The sequence below is a fragment of the Columba livia genome, chromosome 11 (assembly GCF_036013475.1).
Source record: "Columba livia isolate bColLiv1 breed racing homer chromosome 11, bColLiv1.pat.W.v2, whole genome shotgun sequence".
Classification (NCBI taxonomy): Eukaryota; Metazoa; Chordata; class Aves; order Columbiformes; family Columbidae; genus Columba; species Columba livia.
In genome coordinates this window covers 6,260,752-6,288,177 of record NC_088612.1, presented here as the reverse complement: position 1 = coordinate 6,288,177, position 27,426 = coordinate 6,260,752, and the positions used below count along the sequence as shown (strand labels likewise).

Sequence of the window (27,426 nt, the reverse complement as noted above, 5' to 3'; positions counted from 1 at the left end):
TCTCTGCTGTCAGTCTTCAAACCACTCTGGAGTGGTGTTTCTCTGGGCCCAAAATGCCATTCTGGTGTTAAGAAGGTTGAAATGAAATTGCTGCATCCCTGAAAAAATGTTTGCATTGGACTAATTGACATTTTCACATCGAAAACATTTTGCTTGAAAGGGCTCATCTGAACTCCTACTCAGCTTCTTTACCTGCTACTTCTTGTTTACCGAGTCCTTTGATATCATTCAGCTGAAGCTAAAAGCGGACTCCGTGCCCTCCTAGGAATTCAAGCTACAACTACAACTGTACTACAGCGTGGCTTGTGCTCTGGGGAGTGAACTACTCTCAGAGTTACTATCCTTGTATAAAGAGATGGGTATGTGTGAATCATTGTAGTGGCCCTTGGAGCAAACTGCCTCCCAAAACTGCACCTTGCAGAGGCAATTCTCCTCTCTGGCCTTTGCTGTGCAGCCACGAGATGCTTCTCTGTGGTCACTCATTGGGGTGCAACTGATGGCTGTAGTGGCTGTGACTGGGGAGAACCGCTGGGATTTGAAAGCTGAAAACCCTGCACAAGCCTCAGTGAACCCGCTCCACCTGTCCTTCATGCCGGGTGTATCTTCCGTTCGTTGTCACCACTCGTTAAGACCGAGGGCATCTCTCCTGCTAGCTCTGCCTTCTCCTTGTATCCTGTTTCATTGGAACGGAGTCAAATGGAGACGAGTCCACGCAGGGTCTGGAACGGATCAGCAGGTCAGCTGGGAATGCCTGTCAGGCAGCCAGCATGCTCCCTCCCTTCTCCCTGGCTTTCTTTGAGGTTTGTAGCTCTTTGCTTTCTTGTTGCTATTGCCACCCTCCCCACACTCCCCCTGCCATACACCAAGCACCCAGACCTTTCCTGAACACTTTACTTAATCCCCAGGATTCTTTATATAGGAATTAATCTTCTCGTCACAGTGGGAGAGCTGGGAGGGAGGAGGGGGGTACATTTATCTCTCCTGCTGAGGTCTAGAGTTGCATTGCTGTGATTATTGGTGGTAGCAGTGTGCATGTGTCTGGGGATCTGTGTTTAGCTTCTTCATTTCTTAAACGGCACAGGGGCAGCAGCAAGACAAGTTGGCAGCTTTGCTTTCTAGCTGCATTGTGTCTGCTGCTAGAAACAGGGAGTGTGAGTGGGGAGCAGCATGGCAGAACAAGAAGCCAGTGGCTTGCAAGTCCTTCTCTCCACCCTCCAGGTAAGAACAGCTTGAACTAATGAGAGAGGCGCTTGGGCTTGTTTCCCTCTTTAATTCACCAGCAGCGACTTGTTGGGCTGAGGTTGTTTGTACGAGCTTCCTGCTGGCTTGTCTCGAAAAGCATCAGTGTGCAGGAGTCCTGACCTGCACCTGCCACCCTAAAAAGCCTTTATCAAAGGAAGGTTTGCTGTTTGGAGATGAACGCTGGCAATTACTGCTAGGCATCAATCACTGAGCCCCTCTGAGGGCAGAGCCTGTGCTCCTGAGATCTCACTGCGTTCGGCGCGGGAGCGAGGGAGGTGTGAGGAATCGGCTGCTTTGCGATGAATGGGACCTGACAGTGCTGTCAGTCTGTGAGCCGGCAACCCCGGCAGAGCACGCTGCGGCTCCCAGGGCTCAGGGGGGTGAGTAAACAGATCTGTCTGGAAGCAGCAAGTTCCTCCCTGTCAAATTGTCTTCACCAGGACCCTTAGGCACTAACGGGAATGTGACAGAAACTCTTGAGGCACTGGCATTGGGTGTGCTCAGTAAATGCTCCTGAGGAGCTGAGGAAAGGGGAATGTCCTGGTTCAGAATAATATTTGCTGGACAAGCTTGGCCACGGGATGCAGGAGATGTATCTCTTCCACTGCCTGTAGGTGACCCCCTTGGTTCTATTTTCCCACAGCACGGATGCACTTTTCCTGTTCTTGCAGGAGACCTCTGAGCTGAGGCATGAGCTACCCTATGAAATGGAGGATGTGTTTTGGGGAGGGAACCTGTGCTTTCATGAGCCATCATTTTGTCATGAGGGGTGGGCGGGAATTGCTTTGCTAAGACAACCTGCTTGCATAAAAAGCAGCCTTTAGAGACTTGTGGTGAAATGCCAATTGTCTGTGTTTCTCAGGTACCCTGAACCCCTATGTGCAGCTGGGCTGATGTGGGTCAGAGCCCCAGAGATAGGAATTTCACATCTGAGGCAGCAGCATCCTCTGACTGCTGCGTGTGTTGTCAAAACTTCACACATTGCAGAAGCAGAAAATGAGGGATGGGGTGTGTAAACCAGATTTACCCTCCTGAATCAGCTCAGGGATTCATGTCTCTCAGCTCTGCATCTTGGAAGGTTTCTATGACCAGCTGTAAGTGTGTAGAGAAGGTTATAATAACCTACAGTACACAATTGGCTTTAAAACTATAGTTGTGGGGGGCTGATTAGCTGACATTTTTATGCAAGCTCGTGTAACTGTCAACAACTTTTATTTCTTCTATCATTGTGAAACCCTGGTTTGCCCCCCCTGGCACCCTGTGGCACAGTGGGTTCTGTAGGTAGACTGGCAAACTATAGAAAATTGTCCTACTATACATTTTTTTTGAAAGTGTGACTTACCTGCCCTGTGTTCTTCTCTGTTTTGTACTAGGTCATGTTTTCACTGTATCCGAGTTATAGTCCTCTTCCTATTGCTTTGGATAATTGAGAGCTGAGCATACATCTGTTTTTTCTTATGCTCTCTAGCCATCCCAGTGCTCTCTGCATAATCTGGGAAAAGAGCTGGACAAAGCCCAGGTTTAAATTGGAAGCTGTGTCTTAAAATCAGGTATGTGGTTCATTGATAAAGCTAGGAAGGCTAGACAAGAAATAGTTTGGAACGCTGCAGGTGAAAAAGGTGGTGGTATTGGCAAAATTGCCAGGTAGCACAGCATTCATCCTCAATATTACAAAATCTAACGTTTTTTCCAAACATTCTGTATTCACTTAGAGAAGAGCAAAAGGCTTTCTTGTTTTATCTTCAGTTAGATAACAGAGGTTTGAGTGCTAAAGGACAGAAAGTTAGTGGTTGGTGACAATTACAATGCTGGTATGTTCTGATCCCTCTCCTTCCTCTACCTCCAGCCAAAACATCACCAGCATAACTCTCAATGCCATCACCTATCTCTGCTCCAAAAATCAGGTGGTGAAAAAGACCTTTACTTGACACAGTTGGAAAACATTGGCCTGGGAAATAATAACTTTTGTTGATGTTTGCATTTGCTGATAACATCACTCCATACTTTGTTATTTTCTGCAACAGCTGTCCAAAACACGGTTGCTTTGTTTTTGTGTCCTGCTGGATTGTCAGTGTTGGTTCATATTCTTTTATTGGGCATGAAGAACGTGTCTGCTGCATCCAACAGGCATTCAGGATATTACTGTATATTTTTGATTTCTGTTAGCACATAATATTGCTTTGTATGCAAAAAGCTTTCAGGTGAAGAATGGGGGAACATTCAGTCACCAAGCCAGTCTTGATATACCTCAGAAAAAAAACATCCTTTCTCCTTTCACTCCCTCACACACTACTAAATTTCTACCTTGCTTCCAAGCACAGGCTCAGGTTATTATTCTCAGTTGGAGCAATGTTCCCACCTGAGATGGGGTCTATCACCTTCAGCCAAAGGAATGATCTACCCCATCTCCTTCTGGCATAGACTCCCACTCTCACAGCCTGGCTTTGGATGGTTTCATGCAGAACAAAACCAGGACATTGTGCATTTAATAACTGAACTCCTGCTCTAGTCAAGAAACATATTTGGTTTCTGAGTTCTTCAAAACTGTTCCCAGTGTGACAAGGGAGCATGATCCTCCAAAGACAGCTCAAACCCCTGCAAACACCTTACAGGTGTTCTGAAAAGTGACAAGGTGAAAAGAAAGGACTGCTTTCAAAGTGCAGCTGCATTTTTGTCACCAAAACGTTACTGCAGGCAAAAAGTGACATTTCAGATGTCTAGGTAAAAAGTGTTTCATTGCTTACAAGGTGCAGTGTTAAAATGTGAATTTCAGCTTTAAGAAAAACCTCTCCCTGTCTCACTGTTTTAGTGTCAATATGACAGGGCTGAGCTCTTAGGAGTTCACTGGAATTTTTGCTTTTAACTCTGTTACCTTCTTTGCGTTCCTTGACCCTCCCTCCAATGTGCTCCTACAGTTATCAGTTCTCGTCCCTCTGATTTGGACAGTGTTGTCCCATTCTGTTCCTATCTCTTACTGCATGATACTGATCACCTCACATCCATCTCTGCTCTGTCTCACACACCGACAGTGTTGTAGTACCTGGACCAAGGCTGGGCTGGTTGCTGCTCCTCACCCTGCTCCCCAGCCACAGCGTGGCAGAACAACATCCTCCCCGTGGATGGTTTATCACCAGGGAAAAAAGTCTGACATGCCATTTTACAGGCAGCCTCCCTAATGCAAAATCCCAGAGGGACTTGGGATTAGATCTCTTGTTTATTTTAGTGCCAGGAGGAGGCATCTGGGTGTTAGTTAAAAACAGCTGTTAGTTGCTAAGTGGAACAATAGGAAATTTAAGCCAGCATTGTTCATTGTATCCCAGACTATTGATTCCCGTGGGACTGTAGAGCATCCTAGTTCCTATTGCTGGGTGTCCTGGCCCTCAGCTAAATAAGAAGCATTTTAATTCTTCGTCTTCTTTCTCCCTGCTCTCTCCTTGCTTGCCAGGCCCAGACATGAGCATGCTTTGGGTACCCCTGAGAACATCTCCTGATTCCGTGGCAGCATACATTGTGTTGCCTGAGGAGTCCCAGATTTCCTGTTGGCTCTCGGCACGGTTTTCACATGCTTCCCAAAGCCACAGTCCCCGTGCACATATTCTGCAAAGCTGACAACCGCTGGGGCTGTTGGCAGATCCTTGGCTCAAACTGTGTCCTACTGTACTGGACTGCGCAGGTTCCCAAATGCTATGGCTCAAAAGGAAAGAGGCAAAAATCTTATGTATTGATGGAGGATGTTATTTGTGTAAAGGGTTTCCCCTCTTGAATGGCTGTGGTGCCCGTCAGGGAACAGATACAGGATCCACTGTTTGCTAACTTGAACCTCTCTTCTCCTTCGTGCTGCCTCTTCTAAGCTGTTTTGCTGGCTGGTTGACAAGGCAGTTCTATTGTTATCCTAAAGACAAGTGGGAAGATATCTCTGCTGCTCCAGTGACAATGAATATAAACACATTTTGCAAAATGCTTTTGTCTCCTCTGCATCCTTGCACTTATTTTGTCAGTAGAGCTGCTGAGATTCCTGGCTTTGAGCAAAATATATACAAAAATCACAGAACTGCTCAGCAAGGGGAATGCCCACTGGTTTGGGCTGGGGATGGAGGAGCTCAAAGTTTGAATCTGTTTTTTGGGAGGCATCTTGGCAGGCAGGGCTTAGAGGGGAAAAAAATCAACTCAAAACCAGACAGTCATTTTTATGTGGTTCATTAACTGAATTTTACTGAGATTGTTGTACCTAAAGTGAACAGCAGTGGAGTTAGTGTCCTATTCCTTACAAAAAAATATTCTGGTTTTGGAATAGCAGAAGTAGTGCAGCTAGGTCAGTGAGAAACTTGGCTACAGGGTTCAAGGGAAAACCCTTCATGGAAACCCTGGGCACGTCAACAGCCCTTCCCTGTCTCTACAGCCAATGTCACTTAGGCTGCATGAACCTGTTTTCTGCTTTAAATGTGGAAGAAAAGGAATAATTATCTGCAAACAACCCTAGGTAGTGCAAGCCCAATCTTTCAGGGTCACTGCTTATTCTTCCCATCTCTACTTCCCATCTCCTCCCTGTCTAAGGAGAACCTAAAGGTAAGCCAGAGCTCTTCCCTACAATCCTTCGCTCGCCACCACGGGGTGCCACTAAGCAAAAGAGAAGGAAGGAGACTAATCCATGCATTAACCCCTAATTCCTGCCAGGCCATAGAAGAAATACCAAGGTTTAGCAGCCTTGTGAATCAGCGCAGAACACTTAAAGCCCTCAGAGGAAGCTGACACATGTTTTGGACTCTGCTGAAACTCTTACACCAGCCGAGCCTGGACCAGAACTTCACTATGTCCCCCGGCTGGCTGCAGCTGTTCGGCTGAGCACACTGCCAGCTCCTCTGAAATGCCTCCAGTTGGGCTATCCAGAATTTCCTGCATTAATGAGAATTTACAACCTCAGGGTGCAAAATTTACTTAGAGTGGCAGCAACTACAGCTGCGCTGAGCAAAAGTGTGTTGTACTCTAAGTCTAAGCAGAACTTTCCCTGTCAAGCAAGGAAAGCAGACTTCAGTCTGTCTTCTGCTGCCCTTCATCCTTGACTAGGATGGCTTGTGCTTTGAGGGCAAATGAGTTCATGTCATGAATGTCCCTAGGGACACCTTTCTCCCCTGCTGCAGAAATGCAAATGTGGCAGGATAACCTCCTTGCAAAATCAGTTGAACGTAGGTCTAGAGAAATGGATTATAACCTTCTGCATCTGAGTTAATCATGTGTAAAGTGGCTAATAAACCCACCGTGCCTCACATCGATGTTTGAGAAATCAGGCAATGAATACTGGAGAAAAACATATCTGAAGTTCTGGTGACAACACACTAAAAAAAATTAGGAGTAAATTAATAATTTGTTTTCAGTGCAGGACTTGGATTCTGCACAATAAATAATGCACAGAGTCACATGCTAAATAATGAGGACAAAAAGTTACATGGGGTGATTTTCCAGGCAGCAGGCATTGTTCATCCTGAAGCAGAGATTTTGTGAAACAAAACAAGTTGCCATGAAACAAAAAAAATCAGTTACTCCAGGGGGGGCAAATGAAACAAAATGAACACTTACAAATTGGTGCTTCTTAGCTGTTGAGGGCCTGACTCTGCCCTCATGGCCTCAGGTTTAACTTAAATTATTTGGATTTAATATAATGGTACATTATACAATGTCAGGCAGCTTTATATTGTGTACTTTTATATAACTGCTGTATTATAGACACAAGCACACATTAAATTACATTATGTAAGGAGGTATATGCATTTGCTTAAAATTACTTATCTTTCATGTACTGTATATATAAAAATATATTCAAATGCATCTGCTTATCTATTAGTAAGTCAAGAATAATTGTTAGTGGTTATTGAGCTTCCATAGGTGTTTCGTATGCCTACAAATATATTTATAAGTTACATCAATATTCTTCTGTCAATGGAAATTTCCACATTCTCCTTTTCTCAGACTTCAATAATTTCCCTCTGTGAAATATATGAAAAGGGATGTTTTCATACAGAGGGGTGTTTGCCTGAATAGATCGTGCTTGTTTCTTTGTATAGTATAATTTCATTTTCAGTGTATTATGCTGCATTTTTTGTGATGGCTCAGAGATCTTTTCAACTCATTTTTCTGTCCAATGTGTCGGTCCAGTCCTCTTGGCTTTCTCTGTAATGGGAAAAAATGCCTATGGTAGAAAATATGTTTACGGACATCTTTGAATTAAAGTTTATTACATTTAATAAAAAGTGCAAGAAAGTTAGTTGTAGGGAAAATGAGTTAACTTTAGCAGTGTCTACTGACACCAGTAGAGAGTTTACTGATGTGTGTTAACAGAAAGAAAAACATTTCATAAATGTACCAGGAGTTAAGAGATGGGGAGGGAATTTGTGTCACTTGGTCTGGGATAGCAGGGTTGAAAATTACTCCTGGAGTTGTTGCTGTCATGGGGATGCTGTTCTCTGTGCGATCATTCCTGTTTGTGACAGGACAGATAACACAAAATCTGCGGGGGATTTATGCATCTGGAAGTTCAGGTAAAAGCCTGTCCTTCTATAGGGCTTCAGGAAGATTTGGTGGGGAGTACAGAATTAGGGCAGTGTTTGCTGGTAGCTCCTTGTTGAATTAGATGTGGTCCTTGGGAGACGTGAGGCGCCCTTTTCTTTGTGTGTTAGTGTTGATGTATGGACACTTGAGAACTTCAGGCTTTCACATCTTTGAAAATCCTGAATCCATAGACATACAATGTGCCCACATAGATCATTGGCCTCTGCCAGACTCCACCCCCATGACTATATTCTTCTCACCAGACCAGGATATAAAATAATTCCCTCTTGCCTTTCTCTGTTCTTTTAATAAGCACTTAGCTCACAGTCTATTTGCACCTGTTTGCCTACAGGGCCCGATGGGCCATAGGGTAGATCTGATCCATAAGCTAAGGCCATTCTGAGCGCTGGGCTTGCTGCTGATTTCTGCAGGAAAGGATCATAGAATGTGGGGATGTTATCAATGCTTTTAAGCATCTTAAGTGTCAAGAGGATGGGACCAGGCTCTTTTCAGTGGTGCCCAATGATAAGATGAGGGGCACAGAGGTCCCTTCCAACTGCAACCATTCTGTGATTCTGTGATTCTTGCTGCTCATCTCTGCCGGAAAGGATCCTAGAATTGTTTTGGTTGGGAAAGACCTTTAGATCACTGAGTCCAACTGTTAATCTAACACTATCAAGTCCACTTCTAAACCATGTCCATATGATTTTTGGGTGAAACAGGCTGATTTTGGTCCCTAGGGGATTGTGGGGTCAGAATACACCTGGAAATTGGAGAGGCATGAAAGCAAGCTACAACCTTCTCCCCAGGGAGACGAGGAACAATACAAAGCAATCTCACCATACAGTCTCCTTTCTCCTCATTGACAAAACCAAGTTTGCTGCAGGAGGTGAGGAGTGAGTGTTAGGGGGAAGCCATACGGTGTGTTCTTGTACAACTAAATAGTCCAGCTCAGTTGACGCACTGGTGGGTCATCAGTGACTGCAATCCTGGAAGCTACATGAGCACCAGAAAGCACTACTGTGCTGCTGTTTCAGAAGAGACAGTTCAATTTCAGAAAATATAGTTTAATTAATAGTTTGAAGTGAGAACATGAGTCCAAACATGAGTCCTCAAATATTTGTAGGCATTTTCTGTTATAATTAAAAATAAAAAACAACTGCTTTTTTCTCACTGTTTCATCTTTGTGAGAAGTTGACCCAAATATAGTCTAGGCTCATTCTTCAGGTGAAGATTCAAATTTCCAAGAACTGGATAATATTTTGCATTTTCATACAGGGAAAACAGTTTATCTCAGTACAGTTTTGGGAAGGAAAGTCTAATGTAATGAAGAAATCACCTTAAAATAAGGTCATTCTCCTCCACAGGTCTGTGGAGGCATGTATTCATGACTTAGTACTTCCTTTTAATCTTTTATGCTGTCACAGCCTTTGTTTTGCTGAGTGGAGACTTACCATATGATAAAGAAATAAAGGTCTGGGAAGTCAACAATTTGTCATTGATTTTGTAAGATATCTTCTAGAGAGGACAAAGAAAACATGGTAGTGACCCTTCTGCCCACAGGCACTATTAAGCTACACAAAAGAGAACGTATGTTTCAGACCACCTATTGATTGATAGAATAGCGTCTCCTTGACAAGAAATTCCTTGGGCAAAGCTGAACCTCCTTTCCTTAGGGATTTTAGAGAGCAAGGTTGTTTTTTTTTCCTGGTCTGTTCTCCTGGAAGAACACAGCCTTATTTTCAAAAGGTGCTGTAGGTTGAGGTGGAATTAATGAGAACAGCAAAACTTTCATGATGATTCTGATTAGAAAATTGAGTAATTCTGACATGGAAGTGCCCTGCGGGAAAAATAACTACTCTACTGAAGAAGACTTGCCTCTTTTTTCCCCTCTTTCAACAAGGGATGCTTTGAAACTGAAACGCACATTTTTCTGACACTAGAGCCATGGAAGCACCACAGCATAGTGTTTTACTTCAATCAACTACTGTGAAACCTTTTATGCACATTAATTTTCAGTGTAATTTACAGGCAGAGGCTTCCCACTGGGACCAGTGAGAATTTGATCCCTGTAGTAAGCAGAGACAGACTTTTCTCCCCTGGGCCCATCTGCTCCACCACACGCTCTGTTACCTGTTCCCTTCCTTTCAAAAGAGCGAACGATGGTACATTGACAGCTAAAGCAGGAGTCCTGGGCTTTATTCTCAGGACTGTTACAAACTCCCATTATCAAACTAATTCACTGTCTGTGATTTCTCCATTTGGTCAGTAAATAGAGGTAAAACTCATGTCAAGTCAGGGCAAAGAGAGTTTTAGTTCACATTGCTTCTCAAATCCAAGAATGAGATAACTGACTCCATGAGCAGATGACATTCATGCAGCCTGGGTGAAATCAGTGCAATGCATGTCATTCTCTGCCATCCTTTTTTAGAAAATGGGATTTCTGCTGAAAGGGCAAAGCAGCAGATTTACAGTGAAGATAATGTTGCCTCTCCATTTGATTCAGGATTAACCTGGCAAGCAGGAGCATGGCAGGGAGAGAAAAAGATCCTTCCATGAGCAGCTTGCTTGGCATGGTGAATACCCACCTGTCTGCACTGCAAAGGAGGGGAGGAGGGAGAATGGCCCACCTGACCTTTCCCTATGATTAAAATACTGATCTGATGAAGTCAGAGGAACAAACTGAACTGCCTCTTTCAACCTTCCATATTTTCCAGGAATAAAGCAGCACCAGCCACATGGAGGCAGTTTCTGCAGAGGTTGGGGGAAAGCAGCACTATTGCCCAGATCTATCTGGTCTCCTCTTTGGAAAATAATCTCCTACACTTGAGCGGCCTCTTACACTATGCTAAAGTTCTGCAAGTGGAAAACAGAGCTGGAGATGACAAAAGAGAATGTGTGCCCGGTTCTGTATTTCTTTGACAATCTCTCTTCCAATAGGGCTTTGGTCATTTAATCTCTCTATAATGCACAGGGATTTCAAGGGGACAGCTCGAAGCAGAGATGCATTAAAATGACTTGTTTTCTGAGATGAAAACCATGCTTATTAGTGGTTTGTTTCAAAAGCTCCTGCAGCAGCGGCTGTATCTCCCTGACTGCAGACTCGAAGGGTTTTGTCTAAAAGGTGGTTGTCTGATCAAACAGATGGAAATCTTCTTAGCTGAATTCCCCTGCTATGTCTTAACAAAGCCTGTGGAGCACTGTTACATCAACAGGTTTCCTTGAGAATATGCTTAAATAAAATAGGACAGAACTACTACTTTTTGGTGGTCTCTCTATGCTGGTGATGAATGCAAGCATTGGAAATAGACTCTGTCACAGACCAAATCTCTGCTGGGTAAAGACATCAGATATCAGTCCACTGTGATATCACGTCTGCATTTGCTCAGAACTTGGTGAGATGTGTGGGTCTGTGGAAAGCTCAGATGTTCCTCCCCATTGGTCTGCCAGCAGCAGAGGAATATGCGGCTTGTGTCCAAGGTCCCCTCTTTTCACACAAATCACGTGCCACCGCATGTTCAGCCTGTTCCTGTGTGAGAGTGTCTCAGGAGCAACAGCCCACAGAGTCTGGTTCAGTGAAGTCCACCATGGATCTCAGCGGAATGAAGCTGAACAGTGTGTAGAGACTGGCACGTCAGGGGACATCATGCTCCTTGCCTCCTGTGTTAAGATGTCCTGGGTCAGTGCAGCCCTCAGACACCCATGGGCACAGCGAATGCCCAAGTTTGCTCTGTTGCAGTAGCACAATGGTCTTGCTGTACAGAAAGGCACCAGTAAGAGCTCTCTCATTCATATCTCACTTTGCAACGTTTCTGATCTAAATTTGCCTGGATCTCAGCTCAGGACTCTCGTATTTTTAAATTTAACTCCTGTCACGTTTTCCTGGAGCACAAACGCAGCAGTGAGCTCATTCACTGAGCTTATAAAATACCGTTTGGCTTGACTGACCAGTACTTAGTTTGCAAGTGTTTTGGAGCTACTGAACTGAAGTAACAAGGGCTGAATAAAGCCCCAGACATGTCTTATGTGAACATGGTGGCATTGGCTTGCTACTGCTGGGTGTCTTGCACAGGGTGTAGACTGAAAATAATAAAAAGCTTTATTACCTTCTGGATGGAAAATGACATACACCTGTCATACCTTTTAAAAACTTGGCAAGCTTTCCAGAGAACTGAGGGCTTTGCTTTTAAGAGATTGCTGTTTAAATCTAGACGGATGGGTCCCAGCAATGCAGTTAGACGGATGTTCTGCTTTACATTACTAGTAATAATGCTTTGAATCACTAGAATTTTGAAACAGAGTTTGCTATTCATTATAGATGCTGAGTTTTGTTTGTTGTTTGATTTTTCACTTAGACTGGATGGGGAAAATAGGTTCATCATTTCCACTTCCAGGTTCCATCTCTCAAGAAAATAAGCTGTGACTAACAACAGTTATTAGCGGTTTGTCTCCACTACCCATACCTCAATCATCGTTATTAAGTGTTGATTGATTAAAGGCATTTTCATTGCTGTTCCAGAAAGCACTTTTGAAAGCGGGGTAGATTGACATTTAAGGGCGCTTATCTCGGCAAGAGAAAGGACTGGTGTTTTTCTAAACCAGAATGTACCTTATAGTGGTCCTTTTCTTCAGCCTGTGCAAGTTGATGTCAGAATAACGTGTTGCAAGTGGGAGTGTTAGCACTGGAATATAGAGAGAAGCCCAGACTAACAGAGTCTCCTCTGAGGCCACTGCCAGGGCAGACTGAGAGTAGATGTGGGGACATTGTGGCTTTGTCCTGCTCAGCCCAAGCAGGAACAACACAGAGAAGGCGAGAACAGCAGCATCTTCTTTACAGCTATTTATTTCCACCTGCACATAATCACATTTGCTATGGTATCCAAAATCTGTAGTTTTACTAAAAAGCAAGTACATCTGAAAATTATCCAAGAATCTTCTGGACTCACTTGTACTTTGAGAAATGCCATTGCTTGAATAATTCCAAAATGCACTTCTTCTTTAAAAGAGACAGTATTCTCTGGACTGACACCCATAAAATCTTGCAAAGAAAGATAATAGCATGTTTCATGCTGCTCTTTTGTCGTTAGTAGTGGAAAAGAAAACTACAGCTGAATGGAAAAAACAGATCCTTCCCTATTAAGTTTGGGTGGCAGTTGTGTTAAGTAGCTGTAACAGTTTCTTGACAGAAACCTTAATATTTTAAAGTAGTTCAATAAGAGCTGAAGTAATATAAAATATAGGAATAAATCCAAGAAATAGCAATAAACAGTAGGTGCTAACATGCTTATAGAGATCATTGTGCAAGAATGGTTAATGCCTTCGAGAAACTTATTAAGAGAATGTAAAAGACATATGCTAGGATAATTTTGGCATTAAAATAAAAATAGATTAAAAAAGGAAAAAAGGATGTTATAACATAAAATCCAGTCAAAATCTTTAGGTGTCATAGGTAACTTATTGTGAAGTAAGAGATGAAACCTGAGAGAATTTATCTGCACTAGAAATTAGAGAAAAGATGTTAGAAATATTCAGAGGAAAGTCTAAAAGCCTTTTGCAGAATATCACGTGTTTTGATTTATCTCAAAGTTTCCTCGTTCTCTTAACACTACCAATTTGACAGAAGCATTTTAAGGTTATATAATAATGTGTTTTATCACCAGTTCTGCATAATAAAGTAATTGCTCTATTAGAGATGCATTAGTGAGAGGAGTAAGTGACACAAAGGAACTTTGTATCAGTAGGAACTGCACAAGGACAATCTACTCTTTGAGAACATAGAGAGAACTTTGGCATAAAAAAGAAAGAAAAAAGCAATTTACTTTGCCAACAGCATCCAACATATTGCGGTTTATCAGGACATAACTCCTGCAGGTATCTGAATGTGAATACATTGTATTAGTGTGACACACTAATGGTTCACTAACGGTGAACAACCATGCTTTGAAGACAGGTGAAACACCTTGGAGTCTTTGTGACATAGCAGGTAAAACATCCTTTGAAAAAGGGTCAGGTCATGGTCTATGGGCTTCTTAATTTCTGTATGGATGGATTAAACGCAAAATCATCCTCATCCTGGGGCAGAAGGATCATTTACTTCACAAAGAGGGCTGGGATCCACTGGTGGTGAGTAGCCCTTCTCCCAGTTTGGCAATAGGATTCCTTTCAGGGGATAGGTCTTTTCTGCTGGACTTTCCCCTGGTAACTTGAGATGAGAAGACTGATCTCAGGGAAGGAAATCTTTGAACCTCTCACAAATAAATTAAAGTAAGTGTAAGACTGAGAGCTATAATACTATGCAGACAATGTTTCTGCATCATTTTATTGGAATAGTTGTCTGGGCTCTGCCACCCATCCTCTTAGGTACTAAGTGAATTTCTCACCACAGGGTGATATTTCCCACCAGGAAAATAAGGGACAATGAATCTGATTTTCTTGATGAGGGATGCAGTGGGGCAGGTGTTAATTAATATTTATGGAGGAATCTGTCATCCTGTGATGAAAGGTGTTACGCAGTGCATTTTATTGCATTAAATATAGTAAGATTCCTTGGCACAGATGATTTCCACCATGTTATTCACCAAGTTATTTTGGCTAGAGATCAGCTCAGGCCAAGCTGTTACATCTCAACACCTTCAGTGTTTTGAAGACACTCCGATATACGCTAGGAATTTGCCTGTCTCTACCTTGAAGCAGTTCAGTCCCACAGAGTGGAGAGCATATCCTTGGAGAAGAAGCCCCAAAGCACCATGAATGGGAACAAAGCTCTTTACAATAGCACATATAGAAGTTGGCTTTGAGGCACGACTTCTGCCCAGTCACCTGGATGAACTGCCATCCATTGTGATGGGTGTGTAATCCTTAAACCCAGCAGTGTTATTGAAAAAAAATGTTGCAGGTTATCACACCCACGTGCAAACGAGAATGAGCAAAAACGTATCTTCAGGTCACTGCAGGCCATGAAAAAAGACACCCACCTGATTGCAGCAGGCCAGAGAGAGAGAGGGGGAATCTTTTAACGAGTATTTGCGTTATTCCCTGGTATAAAATCCGTAACTGATGCTTTGGGCTGATGCATAAAGCCTGACATGGTGTTGAGCATCAGCAGGAATGCAAATGGCTGGTGCTGGCCATACCCCACAGGGGTGCGCAGGAGCCAGCGAGAGGGACTTGGGAACAGGAGCGAGAACTTGTTGGACCACGTGTCTTGTTCTGGAAGGTCCCTTGGCCATGCCGTGTACAGTTTGAGGGCTACATGATCCCACACAGCTGCGAACGCCTTTCTTGAGGGATTAAAGAGGTCACCTAGGACACTGCCCGAGCAGCTGGGTCCTCCTCTCTGAGTCTTTAAATATCCCCTTTCCCTTCCATCTCTCTTTGAGTTTCCTGGCTTGCTCAGGTTTATCTGGCTCCCCAGGAGAGGTTATCCAGAGTCTGCTAAAGAAATGCACTTGCTGTTTACTGCAGAGGATGGTGACGGCTGTGGTGATGGCTGGGTGGGTGTTTTGGAAGCAGGGGCAAGAGGACCATAGCTTTTCAGCATCCTTCTAAAGCAGAATGATGGCAGTATTGTAACAAAGTGCTTCAGTAATAATGAAATTCAGGCTGTAATCACTTTAATTCGAGTACTCCCTTATTCTGAGGTTGTCTAGTGAAATTTCAGAGATCCCTGAACCCTTTTTTTGCCTCATAAATAATGATTTTATTTTTTTTTTTTTTTTTCCTAAGCCTTCATGTATCAAATGCTGCTGATAATAACCTTCCAACAAGAAGAAATCACGGCTAGCTGGCTGAATATTGAGGCTGAGGATGGGAGCACACAGACAAGAAATTCTCCAGAGTATTTCGCTCTCTTATTAAAGTGTGAATTTTTAGCTCTTCTTAAATTAGAAAAAGCAATTTACTCTGACAAAGCACAGAACACAAGGCACCGAACCTGGCTTCACAGTTGTTGTGAGACCACATATTCAGCTGTGGGAAGAAGATATCCAGCTGGCAATTCCACAATGCCAGTGGCGAGTGGCTGTGCCCAGCAGCTGGGTCTGGTACACACCTCTGCCTTGCTGGTGGCAGAATTTTGGGAGAAGAGGCTCTGATTTAAACATTAATACAGTTATTAGCAGCCCAATAGTTTCTAGAGGTCTCAGGAGAGAGTGAGAACTAATGCTGCTTGGCCCTGAGTCTAATCTTGATCTTAGCTGGTATTAATTTTGCACCAGGATTTCTCTTGAACAGGCTTTAAGTGCAGAGAGTGAGAAATCTTGCTTGCAGATGCAAGTCTCATTACACAGACGGTTAGGCTTCTGACTGCTGCTATTTGTGTGAGCAAATTTATTAAGGGTAAGAAAGAAGGATGTCAAGTCCTGCTGCCCTATTTAGAAACAGGCTATTTAAAAACAAACAAACAAGCAAAACCTCTGGAACTGGACATCCTATTCCTTGGTCTCTCTAAAAAAAACGTGTCTGGAAGTTTGTTAGCCCAGTGTAGCAATAGCTTTTCTTTTAAAGGAAGCTGTTTTGTTTTGTTTCCTAAGCAGTTACCCAGCTTTGTGAGACTATACTCAACATTTAATTTAATAGGAGTATTGATAGAAATCATGTTATGCATTGTCTTGCAGGAGCAGCTTCTTTAATTTTGCATTTATTATTTTTATGAGTGGAATAACTGCTTTGTATTTCTTTCCCCAAATAAAATATTTATTAGCAAATATCACACTGTGCAAATTAATTCTGTTTGATTTGTTTCTGGGCATCCTTCTTTTTTCACCGTTAGTGCTTAGACTCACAGCAAACACCGTCAGTAGTTTGCATGTCTCATTTGGAGAAATACTTGCCTTTGGGCAAAATATACGGAAGCTCAAGAGCTACACAAAATACTGAGTTTATGGGAAGTCTTTGTTTTAAGCCAGCACTAAAAACTGCTGTCCTTCAGGTGGGACAGGAAAAATCCCATCTCTGTTGGGTCTTCAAATCTTACAGAAAACATCCCAGGAGACTTCCCTGATGAAACAAGATTACCTATTATGGTGGCTTAGTTACAGTTTAATAATCTTGTCTTGAGTTAATAACAGCATGTCTTGGTGTGTTCCCAAGGAGCAGGACAAGGAGACAGGGATTCCTGCCCTGCTTCATCGCCTGTCAGCAAAACATCCCGAACTGCCACTCAGAAGGATCTTGGGATCAAGCTGTTGTCCTCCAAACCCAATGTCACCAACTAATCACTTGCTGCCTGTAATGTACCAATGACTATGCACTGGGGTGTTTTATTTACTCCTGGCTTTCTCCGTCCTCCTGCTGTTTATCTATGAGGAGCTTCTGCCAAGCTAACTGAAGCCCCAGTGTTTCAGGGATTAATTCCCAGAAAAAGCTCAGAGGGGAACTGTCAGCTGGGAACTGATTAAATGCACCTGAACTCATCCTTGTGATACTCTTGGTTGATATTTTAAGTGATGTTTTTTGCTACTTTAGTCTTTGTCCAGCTGCAAGCCAGGAAAGGCAGCTACAGGCTGGTGTTAACAGGTAACAATTTGGCTCTAACTCTAAGTCCTTTCAGTGACATCCTGCAGGAGGTCAGTGATTTTGTAATCTAACTTGAGCCTCTGGCAACTTTTCTCTGCTCTCATTCCACCTGTATACCATGAATGCATCTTCATTAGGCTGTATATGTATAGATGTTGTATCTAACATTCCTAAGTGCTGGCAGGAATGGAAAATACTTAGCAAGAGGAATTTTACATCTCTCTTTGCTTATGGTTTGTTTTTGAACCGTCAAACATATATTTCAATAAAAATAACTGATGTGTTTATTTTAACCAGAGCTGGGTAAGTAATTTGCATTAAAGATATTACTCTATTCATCTTTTTTAGATCAGGCACAAGTTGTGATTTTCTCATTTGTACTTACTGTTCAAAAAGATTTACTGAATATTTTTTTGTGAATGAATTTGTTACAACACATCCACAAACAGTCTGGTATTAGTATTAATTTAAGCAATTAATTCTAATGCATTTCAGTGTCCAAATTTCTTTGATTTTGAAAATATCAAGCTAATTAGTCAAAATCCGAGCTGTTTCTTTTCAACAGGCAAGTTGCCGTCTTGCAAGACAACAACTTTAGGGTTGTTTTTTCTGTGTTGTCTTGTCCTATAAATTGGAGCTGTGTTCTTCTGCAGTATACTGTATTATCCACTGGTGCCACTGAAGTTAGTGGGAAATACATTAGAATTTGTAATGGAACTAGGGTTTTATCCACCGTTTCAGGAAACACACAAATCACCCTGTTCCTTCACTAGTGCACAGGAGGAATAGGAACAATGAGGCACCAACACCGTCAGAATTTTGGTGTTAAAATATCAAGAGTAAATACTCAGGTAAAATATTTGGCATTATCACCCAGATCTAAATTTGCACATTTTAAAGGTTGATTTTTAATGTCCCCTCAAGTTCTTTGTTTGCCTGAGTCCCTGGATAAAGCACATGGAAAGGCAGAGGATATCTTATGTCATCACTATTTGTGTTAATGGCTTAGGAAACCCACAATCCAATCAGTTAAAATAAACAACCCAGTGTAATAGGAGCATAAATCAATGAAGACTTCATTACTGAAACCTTAATGTGTAATCCATCCACCTACAGAGGAAAGGGATACTGAGAGGCAGCAAGACAAAACCAGAGGACAGTCTGATTTAGGCAACCCTGATATTTAAAAAGGTGCTGAGAACAGTAACTCTGCCTGGAGTCAGTAAATTTGGAGGATACTCATCATACCTGACAGCCTGTCCTGACTATTAAATACCTATGATAAAAAAATGCCAGGAGACTTTTGGGAAGAAGCTCTGATTGCTCTTCCTTTGCTCTGAGAGACTTGAGACAGGTCAGGACTGTGGACTAATGAACAAAGACATGAGTTAGCAAGATTAAGATATGTCTAAAACCATCCGTGTTACCTAGAAGTAATGGTATTCAGAGCTGCAGACTTTCTGTGTGATCTCTCGAACCAGTAACACCAATTGTGACCCCTTCTCTGAGATAAGGGGGGTGATACTGGGTGAACTGAGAGTTACTGGATTTCATTAAAACCACATATTCTGTTTGTCTTGGCTCTGAAGAAAGCAGCAATACTATCATACCAAGCCTTTGGTTTCAACACAGTTCATAAAAGGGCTGAACTCTTATGTTCAGTGTAGAGATCTCTGCTTGTCGAGTTAATGTAGTAAAAAATAAAAACAGCAGGTTCTTGCTCCTGGCATGAGCCAGTTCAGAGATGGGGATGAGAAAAGCACTTTTCCTGTGGATTTTAACTAAAAACAAGAGTAAGGTGAGTCTTTAGAAGTGTCAGTGTTCACAGACCCTCCTCCTGAGTCCCCTGTTTCAGAAGTGATTCTCTGCATGTTTCCTCCAATTCCTCAACCTCGCCCAACTCCTCTTCCTTCCTCTTCCCCTCACCACATATTGTTCTTTTGTGTCACTCCCCTGCTGATAATCCCATCCCTGTTGCTCACTTGTGCCAGCATGAAGTGTGTATTGAGCATTTAAAATATGGTAGCTGAAACCAGTATGATGGGAATTCTGGTTTTCAGAGATTTGGAGCTTGTTTTTGTCAATAATTATGATAAGAAAAGAAATCTAAGGATACATGATGTTAAGGATACAGAAGTTTGGGAATATCAGCACTAATGTAGATACTGCATACAGAAGATGGCACGTATAATTTGCCAATACAGAAGAAGGTTTGGTAGAAAGGACCTGCCAAACATCCTAAGGGAGTTCTGTGACAGGTGGGAAGCCAGTTGTCCAGGCTGACAGTCACCTGCTTCGACTGTCAACAGTGACTGTTTTCCTGCTTCATTCCCATGTCTCACTCAATGCATACCCTCCTCAGCTATAACAAGGGAGAAGGGGGTAAAATATGCAGCTCACTAATCACCTACACAATCCTCAGCATCATGTCAGCTTGTGTTGTGACTTTAGCAGAGACCCACGGGTAAAAAATATAGTCCATTTTCATTAATAGTCCTTGTTACAGATCTGAAATAGATTTTTCTAACATTCTTTCTAGAGTTTCTTTTTGCTAGGTGTTACTTCTCAACTCCTTGTCTCAAATAATCTATTGCATAATGTTAAATACATCAAAGAATGTTTGAATTCCTTTTGGCTGGTAAAATATATTTGGTTTGGTATGATAGTATTGCCACTTCTTTCAGAGCCAGAATACATACTAGTACTTCAAGTTTCTGAAGCAATTCAATGTTCAGAAATATAGGAGCCCTATATTTGTAAGGTATTATCCTATTGTAATAATAGGAGATAAAGTGATACCATTAGAGTTTATGTGGAATACCTGAGGTTCTTCAGGATCAAGACAATGAAAATGCAAGTTTTCTATTATATTGGAAATTTGTTTTGTGTTTTGTTGTATTGTATCTGGTCAGAAATGAAGAGATCTAGAACTTAACCCAAATCCTTCATACAGCAATCCAGTCTGGTGATTAATTCTTCAGTCTCAGCAGTGAAATCTGGTTGGAAGAGAATTAGAGAAGGGCTCCAGTGTATCACACAGGTGGATGGTAGACGTCATCCATTTCCTTCTCTTCAAGTACAGTATATCTTATTTCCTCTAGTGCAAAATTTAAAGTGGATCTAAAGCATAATGTCAAGGTGCAATGCTTACTTGGTCTTGATTAAAAATAAACTTAGGACATCTTTTTGCTTCCTAAATTCCAGGCTTCCATGTGGTTATAGCTGCAAAGATGGAAATTTTCTTGTAAATGAGATTAATATAATTTAAATATATGCTTCTTCAACTGCCAGAAATAAGGGATGTTGTCAAGGCAAACCACCCCACATCTAACATTTCTTTGTGATATAGAATTTCCTTAGCTTTGAGGTAGCCAGAACAAAGCAAAAATGCGAGATATAATTTAGAACTTAAACACAAATTCTGCAAAAATGCTACTGTGTATTAAATATTGTGTGGTATGATCAGCATGTCAGTGGCTTTTAAAATGTGTTATCAATATGGTTCCACGTATTTGCTGACCAGATGGCACGAAAAGTACTCGGTATTAAAACAAGGTTCTAGGTGCCTCTGCATGGCATGATGCACTGTAGCCCTCTGTAGTATGAAGTTCACTGTTCTGAACTGATCCCTAAATTTGGTGTGTTTCCATTTCAGAGCTCCCACGATAAGGATGTTATCCTGAATATTCTCAGTGTCCTCACTGACCTGCTTTCTCTGGGTAAGGAAGCAAAGTTCTTGGACAGTACCTGTGGGCTAGGGGCAGAAAAGGAGTCCTCAAATAGGTCTGGCAATTCATACCTCCATGTATTTGGCCGGATGAAAAAATAATTTTTACTCTTTCCTGCTCCACCTTAAAAATGTCATTTGCTAAACAATTCTCAATCGAACTGATCTCCCAGGCTGCAAGGGCCACACAGGCGAGCACAGGAGCCTCCTGCTTTCCCCGTTCCTTGGAGCCCCGCCACAGACATTGCTCGTCCATCTGGGCCTCTCTTTTGAAGCCCTGCAGTGCTGATCCTCAGGATTGTCTACATGGAGGACAGGAGGTACCGTCTCCCCTCCAGGAGCTGAACATGCAGCTTCCTCCAACTGTTGAGCCTGAAGTCACTTCTGAAATCACCCGTGGATCAATGTTTGTTGACACAGTAGGGCTCACAGGGTTAGCATCTGGTTTCTTTGGAGACCTAGATTTATTTGAAAGCTGCCTCCAAAGCTTCCCTAGGATTCCTTTTCATTTGGCAGAAGCCTAGTGCAGCTTTAGTCCTTTGCTTGTTTAATTTCCAGTATCTAAGAAAAGATCACTGAGCCTTCTGCTCCTTTGAAATCTGTTGGTGTCTCTGCTTATTCCTCTCTGCTGCATTTCAATGCACAATGAAAGACTTCTACAGGAGGTGGGTTTATAAAGATAATGACTGCTGGAGCAAGAGCACACGGTTTTACCATGCAGCCATTAGCCATGTCTCCAGGCCAGGGGCACCTGAGAACCATGATCAATTCTGCAAATGCCCTTGGGTTTACAGCAATAAAATGCTGTAAGAAGGCCATGGGACCTTTGTGTGCCCCATGCGGGATGAGGGTTTGTGATAGCTGTGAATCTGGGGCAGGGATGCTCTGAGCAGAGTCTCTCCTCCTGCCCCCAGGGACTGGCCGGAGAATTCACTACGTGATCAGCAAAGGAGGCAGCGAGGCATTGCTGCAGGCTCTCACCACCGCTGCCCACACCGAGCCACCTGACCACAGCACCCTACTGCCCCTGCTGCGGCTGCTGGCCAGGGTTGGCCAACGAGGTACTGCTGAGCGGTGGGGAAATTCTTGGGTGGGGGGCTCAAGACTTAAGGACAGCCCCAGCAATAACTAACACTTGGATTGTGCCTGTTTGATAGACAGCTGTGAGTTTATTGTAGGGGTGAGCTGCCTGTCTGCAGTTTGACCAGGTAGAGATCTTGCAACAAGGCAGAGAGGGTGTACATGCACCTAGAGGGTCAGGCTGGGTGGAGCTTTGAGCAACCTGGTCTAGTAGAAGGTGTCCCTGCCCATGGCAGGGGAGTTGGAACTAGATGATCTTTCAGGTCCTTTCCAACACAAGCCATTCTGTGACTCTATGATTTGTATATGGTGACTCTAGGTAAACCCCATGTTTTCCTGTTTTCAATGTAAACAGAATCATAGAATCATTTTGGTTGGAAGAGACCCTCAAGATCAAGTTCAGCCATTAACCCAACACTGTCACTAAATCACGTCCCTAAGAACCTTGTCTACTGATCTAACTCACTGATACATTTGAATGCCTTTGTTATTAGATCCTGACTTACAAGATCTGATACAAATACATCTGTCAGCACTGCTGCAGAGACCTGGCCTCTTTGTAATAGTTTGATTCTTATTTGCTTTTCACAGATAGGAAGTTTGGGCTGAAAGTGCAGAAGGCAGAAGCAACTGATATAATACTGAGCTTGGCAAGAAGAAGCCTGGGTCACCACCTGCTCCTCACCCACTGCCTCTGGGTCCTGCGGGTTTGTGCTTCTAATGGTGAGTGCCTGGATATTCCTCTTTTCCTCTGTGTGGTAAATGCCAGAGTTCTTTTCTAGTCATTCAATGCAAAGAAACATCATTCCTGACTAAGGTTAGTGCCTGTGTGTGCTGTAAATACATGGAATCAGGCACAAGAGCCAGATTGACCGTAGGAAAAGGTGCTCCCCAAAGGCCTATACAGACTGTAGAGTGTATTTCAACTGTGGACTATGAAAATAACAGTGCTATAGTGAAAAATATTCATGGCAATGATCTCCTATTCTGGAACACGGACAGCCATCTCCTTTGCTCTGAGAATTAGGTACCTTAAGTCTCTCTGCAGTACCCATTACCATAATAGCCAAAAGTCTCACTGTTGTTGATTGTATCGATCCTCGGAGCAGGAGAAACAGAGGGAGAGAGAAGTCAGTTACTTATTCAAGGTCCCTCAGGAAGTACCTATTAGATCCTGGTCTTCTGCCTAGTATCCCCTCTCCATGTACTCTCACAGCTTTTCTTGCTTGACATTGCCCTCATATTAAATGATTTGAGCAATGGGATTTCCGGTATTGTTTGCCAGGATCATTACAGGTTCATACAGGCTTTCCCTGCCATAGAGCACTGAGTTTGTCAGCACATATTTTCTGTTGCTCACTCTAACCCTTTCCTTCCCCACATCCCTCACCCAGCAGATAATTCTCGATGACCATCCTGTCTGCAGCCTGCTCTGTGCATCCTAAGATTTAGCACTCCTGGCACCCAGCCCTGCAGGTCCCTTCTATCCGTACAGAATCTAGCTTCATACAGTGGTCTTTCTCAGGCAAGCAGCCAAGCCTCAACATTCAACTCCTCTCCCTGTGATAAGTAGTATTTGAAAGGCCAAGTGTGACTGAAAATGCAGCCAAGGCCAGAAGCTGAAACATGCCTTTATTTGGGTTTCACAGCTGTGTAATGACCCTCCCACCCAAAATGATGATCTATACCCTTCCCTGCTCCCTGCTTCAGTGCACCTGCATCCCAGTTCAGCTGCAGATTTTGCAGATGTTTTGGGATGCACACTGCAGCCTGGCCTCCTTTCAGTTAATGTCAGACCCTAGAACTCGCCCTCTGCTGCTTTTTTTTGGAGCATCTGTTGCTCTCCAGGTATCTCCAGCACTCTCCAGATACGCTTCCCGCTTTCAGGAGTAACTTAGACTCTGGGTTCTGTGGCCCAGTTGGGAAGCTGCAGAGGAGGTTAGGTGAAGGTCTGTGTGGATGTGATACCAAACTAGGAGATTACATGCTCCCAATCTTAAAAATTGTTTTGAAGCGGAACTAGAGCTGATCCAGTAGTGTATAAACCTCTGAGAGTGCTTAGGTTATGAAAGCAGAAAAGATGAGCCCTTGTCACAATCTCATGCACCAGTTCTTGGCTTCGGGTTGCTCCCTTCACAATCTCTGCCACCAGTTGTGTGTGGCAGCCCACGTCCCGCTCTGCAGCAGGATGAGTTCAAGCAGCCTTGTCCACCACCCTGTCTCTAATGAATTACCAGCTACTGTAAAAGTAGCTGGCAAGCCTTGCAAAGCTTTCCATCACAGGACAACTTGGCCAGGACACGGTAGGGCTGCAGGAGATGATGGACCCTCTGGCAGCTCTCTGGTGACCCACTGGGAGATATTTACAAAACAGCCAAATCCCAGCAGTGGGCAGTGAGCCATGTGTGCTTCTTGCTGCTGTTGATTACTGATCCTTTCACCCTGTTCACTTGCATTTAATATTTCAGGGCCGTATTAATTCCTTTTCACAGAAATCCTGTCTTACAGTGGGGAGGCTTGGCTAAGCATTTTGGTTATGCAAAGGTAATTTTTGGAATCAGTTGCAAAATCTATCTGTAAAGTTCCCAGCGTGTTTAGCAAGTGAAGGATTAAAGGTAAAATTGGCCTAGCTGAAATTAAGCTGCATTCAGAAGTACCCCTCCCCAAAACCCGCACTTCCATACTGCTGAGTAACAGCACAGAAAGAAAATGTTGGTCTCAATGCCCCTATGAAATAAACTGTCCTCATGGAGTCGCCTGTGGGGAATGTGGGATGAATTTGAGCCCTGTCATTTTAACGGGAGATTACCCTATTTAACTATGATTTGCTCTCTGGAGAGTACAATATTTATAGGAAAAGGGGCTTCAGGGAAGAACTGCAGGATTTGAGATCTGATTTTTGTGTCTGAGCTTGGCTCAGGTTATGTCCATGGACAGCTTTGTGCTTCATTTTCTGTGTTTGTAAAATGACCTGTGAAGCCCAGGTGGGAGCCCAGAGAAATCTGCTCCTAGCCCCAGGTGCAGCTACTGCCTTCCCCACATCACCTCTAAACAACGTTGCGGGCCCTCTGCTTCAGATCTGACTGCTTTTCTCTTTTATTGGCTTAGTTACCTCAGGAACCACTCTTGGTGTCAACGGAGCCATGGAGCTGCTTTTCAAAGTCATCACCCCCTACAGCAAGAGACACGTCAGGACAGTCAGGTAGGCAGTAGCCCTAAGGGAACTCATCTTTCCAGAATACAAGAAATAAAATTTTGGTTCCACTTGAAGAAGCAAAGAAATCAGAAATGGATGCACAATTTCCACTCACTTTAAATCTGCAGGGTTTTTAAGAGGCAGAAATAGTTCCCTGAAGGACACGTTAATGCTGTGATTCATCATATGATTCATTCTGGTGGCCATATATTTGTAGTGTACCCTATACAGTGATGGCAGTTTGATTGCAAGGTATTGTCCTTCATTTCCCAGTCAGGACTGGATTTTGAGAAGCATGTGCTGGCAGCAGACAAACCACTCCTGCCTGCGTCTTAGCAAGAATCTCTCTCCTGCCACCACCAGCTCGGGGGCAGGTACAGTGGAATCATGGCAGTGCTGCCCCATCATCCTTTTGCAGACAGTTGTGACCAGGTCATCATGATATTTTTGAAGTATGACAGTTCTTACTAATATTAATCTGTGACTGGTTTTAAGCCCACCCTAAATATTTCAAATATTTTTTTTCTGAAGACAGCAAGTCCATTTTATATCTCAGTCTTAATGCTGAACATTAGTCCTCAAGTTGTCTGTTCAGACCATGTCCTCAGATGCCTTTTAAGGCAAACTTTGTAATATGGAAAACATCCACGGAAGGGCATTTTCTGTGGCTTGCTCATTACAAACACAGGGAAGAATGTACTGCTATGACTTGTGTCCACATGATCACATTTGCTCAAGCAACACAGAACCTGCCAGTTCTCCCCCTTAGACATGCACTGCCTTGTGGAGCACAGTCTCTGCTTGTTGATGCACATCTGAGCAATGACATGGCAACATTCAGTCAGTTTTGGCTTCAGCAAGAACCTGACACGGGTAAGGTTCACGGCTGGTGATTACTGAGGAGGCAGCTTTAGGCTGAGCATTACATGTAGGTGAGAAGTAGATGGGCAGATGTGGCGCAACAGTTCGACCACTACTTGCTTATCTGTGGGCAAAGTGAGGACCAGTCATTTTGAATGAGGGCACTAGTAAATAATGTCCATCCTGCTGTTGCCATCAAAGACTGATACAAGTTCTCCCAATATCACCTGTTACACAATTCATTGCATAGGAAGGAATTTGAATTACTTTCGACTAGCCACAAGTGATGAACTTGCACGTCATCACACAATACTGTTGTTTGTTAAATGCAGCATTCTTCCAGTTCTTTTGCCTACATGTCTGAAGCTATAAAAAAAAAATTGAACAGTTTGCTCTGCTAAATAAGACAGTGAGTGGGCCCAGCAGACGCACAACTTCCTGCAGCTGCCTTGTTCATGGAAGCCAATTCACTTTCGTCTTCATTTTTGGCTTTTGACTATAGTGCTAAGTACTTGGAACTGCTTCACAGCATCAGTTCTGTCTTAGCCAGAGTACCTGTGATTTTTCTACATGGTCTGTCCAAAACTATAAGATCGGCATGTTTCTTCCACAGAGGTCTGGATTTTATTGAGCTCAAAGAATATTATCACGAGGATATTATTCCTAGGATATCTGATCACTCTCCAAGATTCTCCTCAGATCTCATGTTGTAACTGTAAGTCTCAGGGAACCTGGAGAACTGTTTTATGTAAGACAGGGCTGCCCAGGATGAGTTAGACCCAGAACTAGGCTTGACTTGAGGAAACCAAAAGTGAATGATGGGTCCATGCCTGCACTTAGCTAAGTAAGCAAATTCCATTCAATTCCCTGGTTTCCTTCCTGTGGAAGCATTGGCTGCAATTAGACTGATGTTAGTTCTACTGTGATAGCCCCATAGGTCAGCATCTGTGCGTCACAGGACTTGGGCCTATATAATTTCTCTATTAAGCAATGGCACTGGCTGCATAAAGGCTTTTAAAATGAATTTTGTGCAAAGCTACTTCTTCCTCTTGCTGTTTCCTCTGAGGGAAGTGGAAAACCTGGTATCTATCACATGTTTTTCTAGCCTGGCTTTTTGCTGAGGTTCATTTGGAGATGCAGTTAGTGCCGCTGAGGGTTGTTCTAATGTAGCTGTGAAGTGGTCTAGAATACTCACTTCTAAGCTGAAAAAGAAAGAGAAGAAACACATTGCTTTTGATTTCAATGATTCCATATTGTCAAT

At 43.1% G+C, this 27,426-nt stretch overlaps 1 protein-coding gene across 7 annotated transcripts in view; it reads left to right on the top strand.

Annotated features, from left to right (window-relative positions):
- The first annotated feature begins 675 nt into the window (after positions 1–675).
- AGBL1 (AGBL carboxypeptidase 1) overlaps positions 676–27,426 on the top strand; it is a 276,743-nt gene continuing 249,992 nt past the window's right edge. For 2 of the 7 annotated variants that reach the window (XM_065076584.1, XM_065076583.1), the window contains exons 1-5: positions 1,302–1,622; positions 20,957–21,020; positions 21,943–22,089; positions 22,700–22,831; positions 25,217–25,310. In XM_065076584.1, the coding sequence (XP_064932656.1) occupies positions 22,829–22,831; positions 25,217–25,310 (97 nt within the window). In that variant the 5' untranslated portion in view covers positions 1,302–1,622; positions 20,957–21,020; positions 21,943–22,089; positions 22,700–22,828. Of the gene's footprint in view, positions 801–955; positions 1,219–1,301; positions 1,623–20,956; positions 21,021–21,942; positions 22,090–22,699; positions 22,832–25,216; positions 25,311–27,426 lie in introns of those variants that run through there. The other 5 variants (XM_065076581.1, XR_010475347.1, XM_065076585.1 and 2 more) reach the window with 5 other exon arrangements.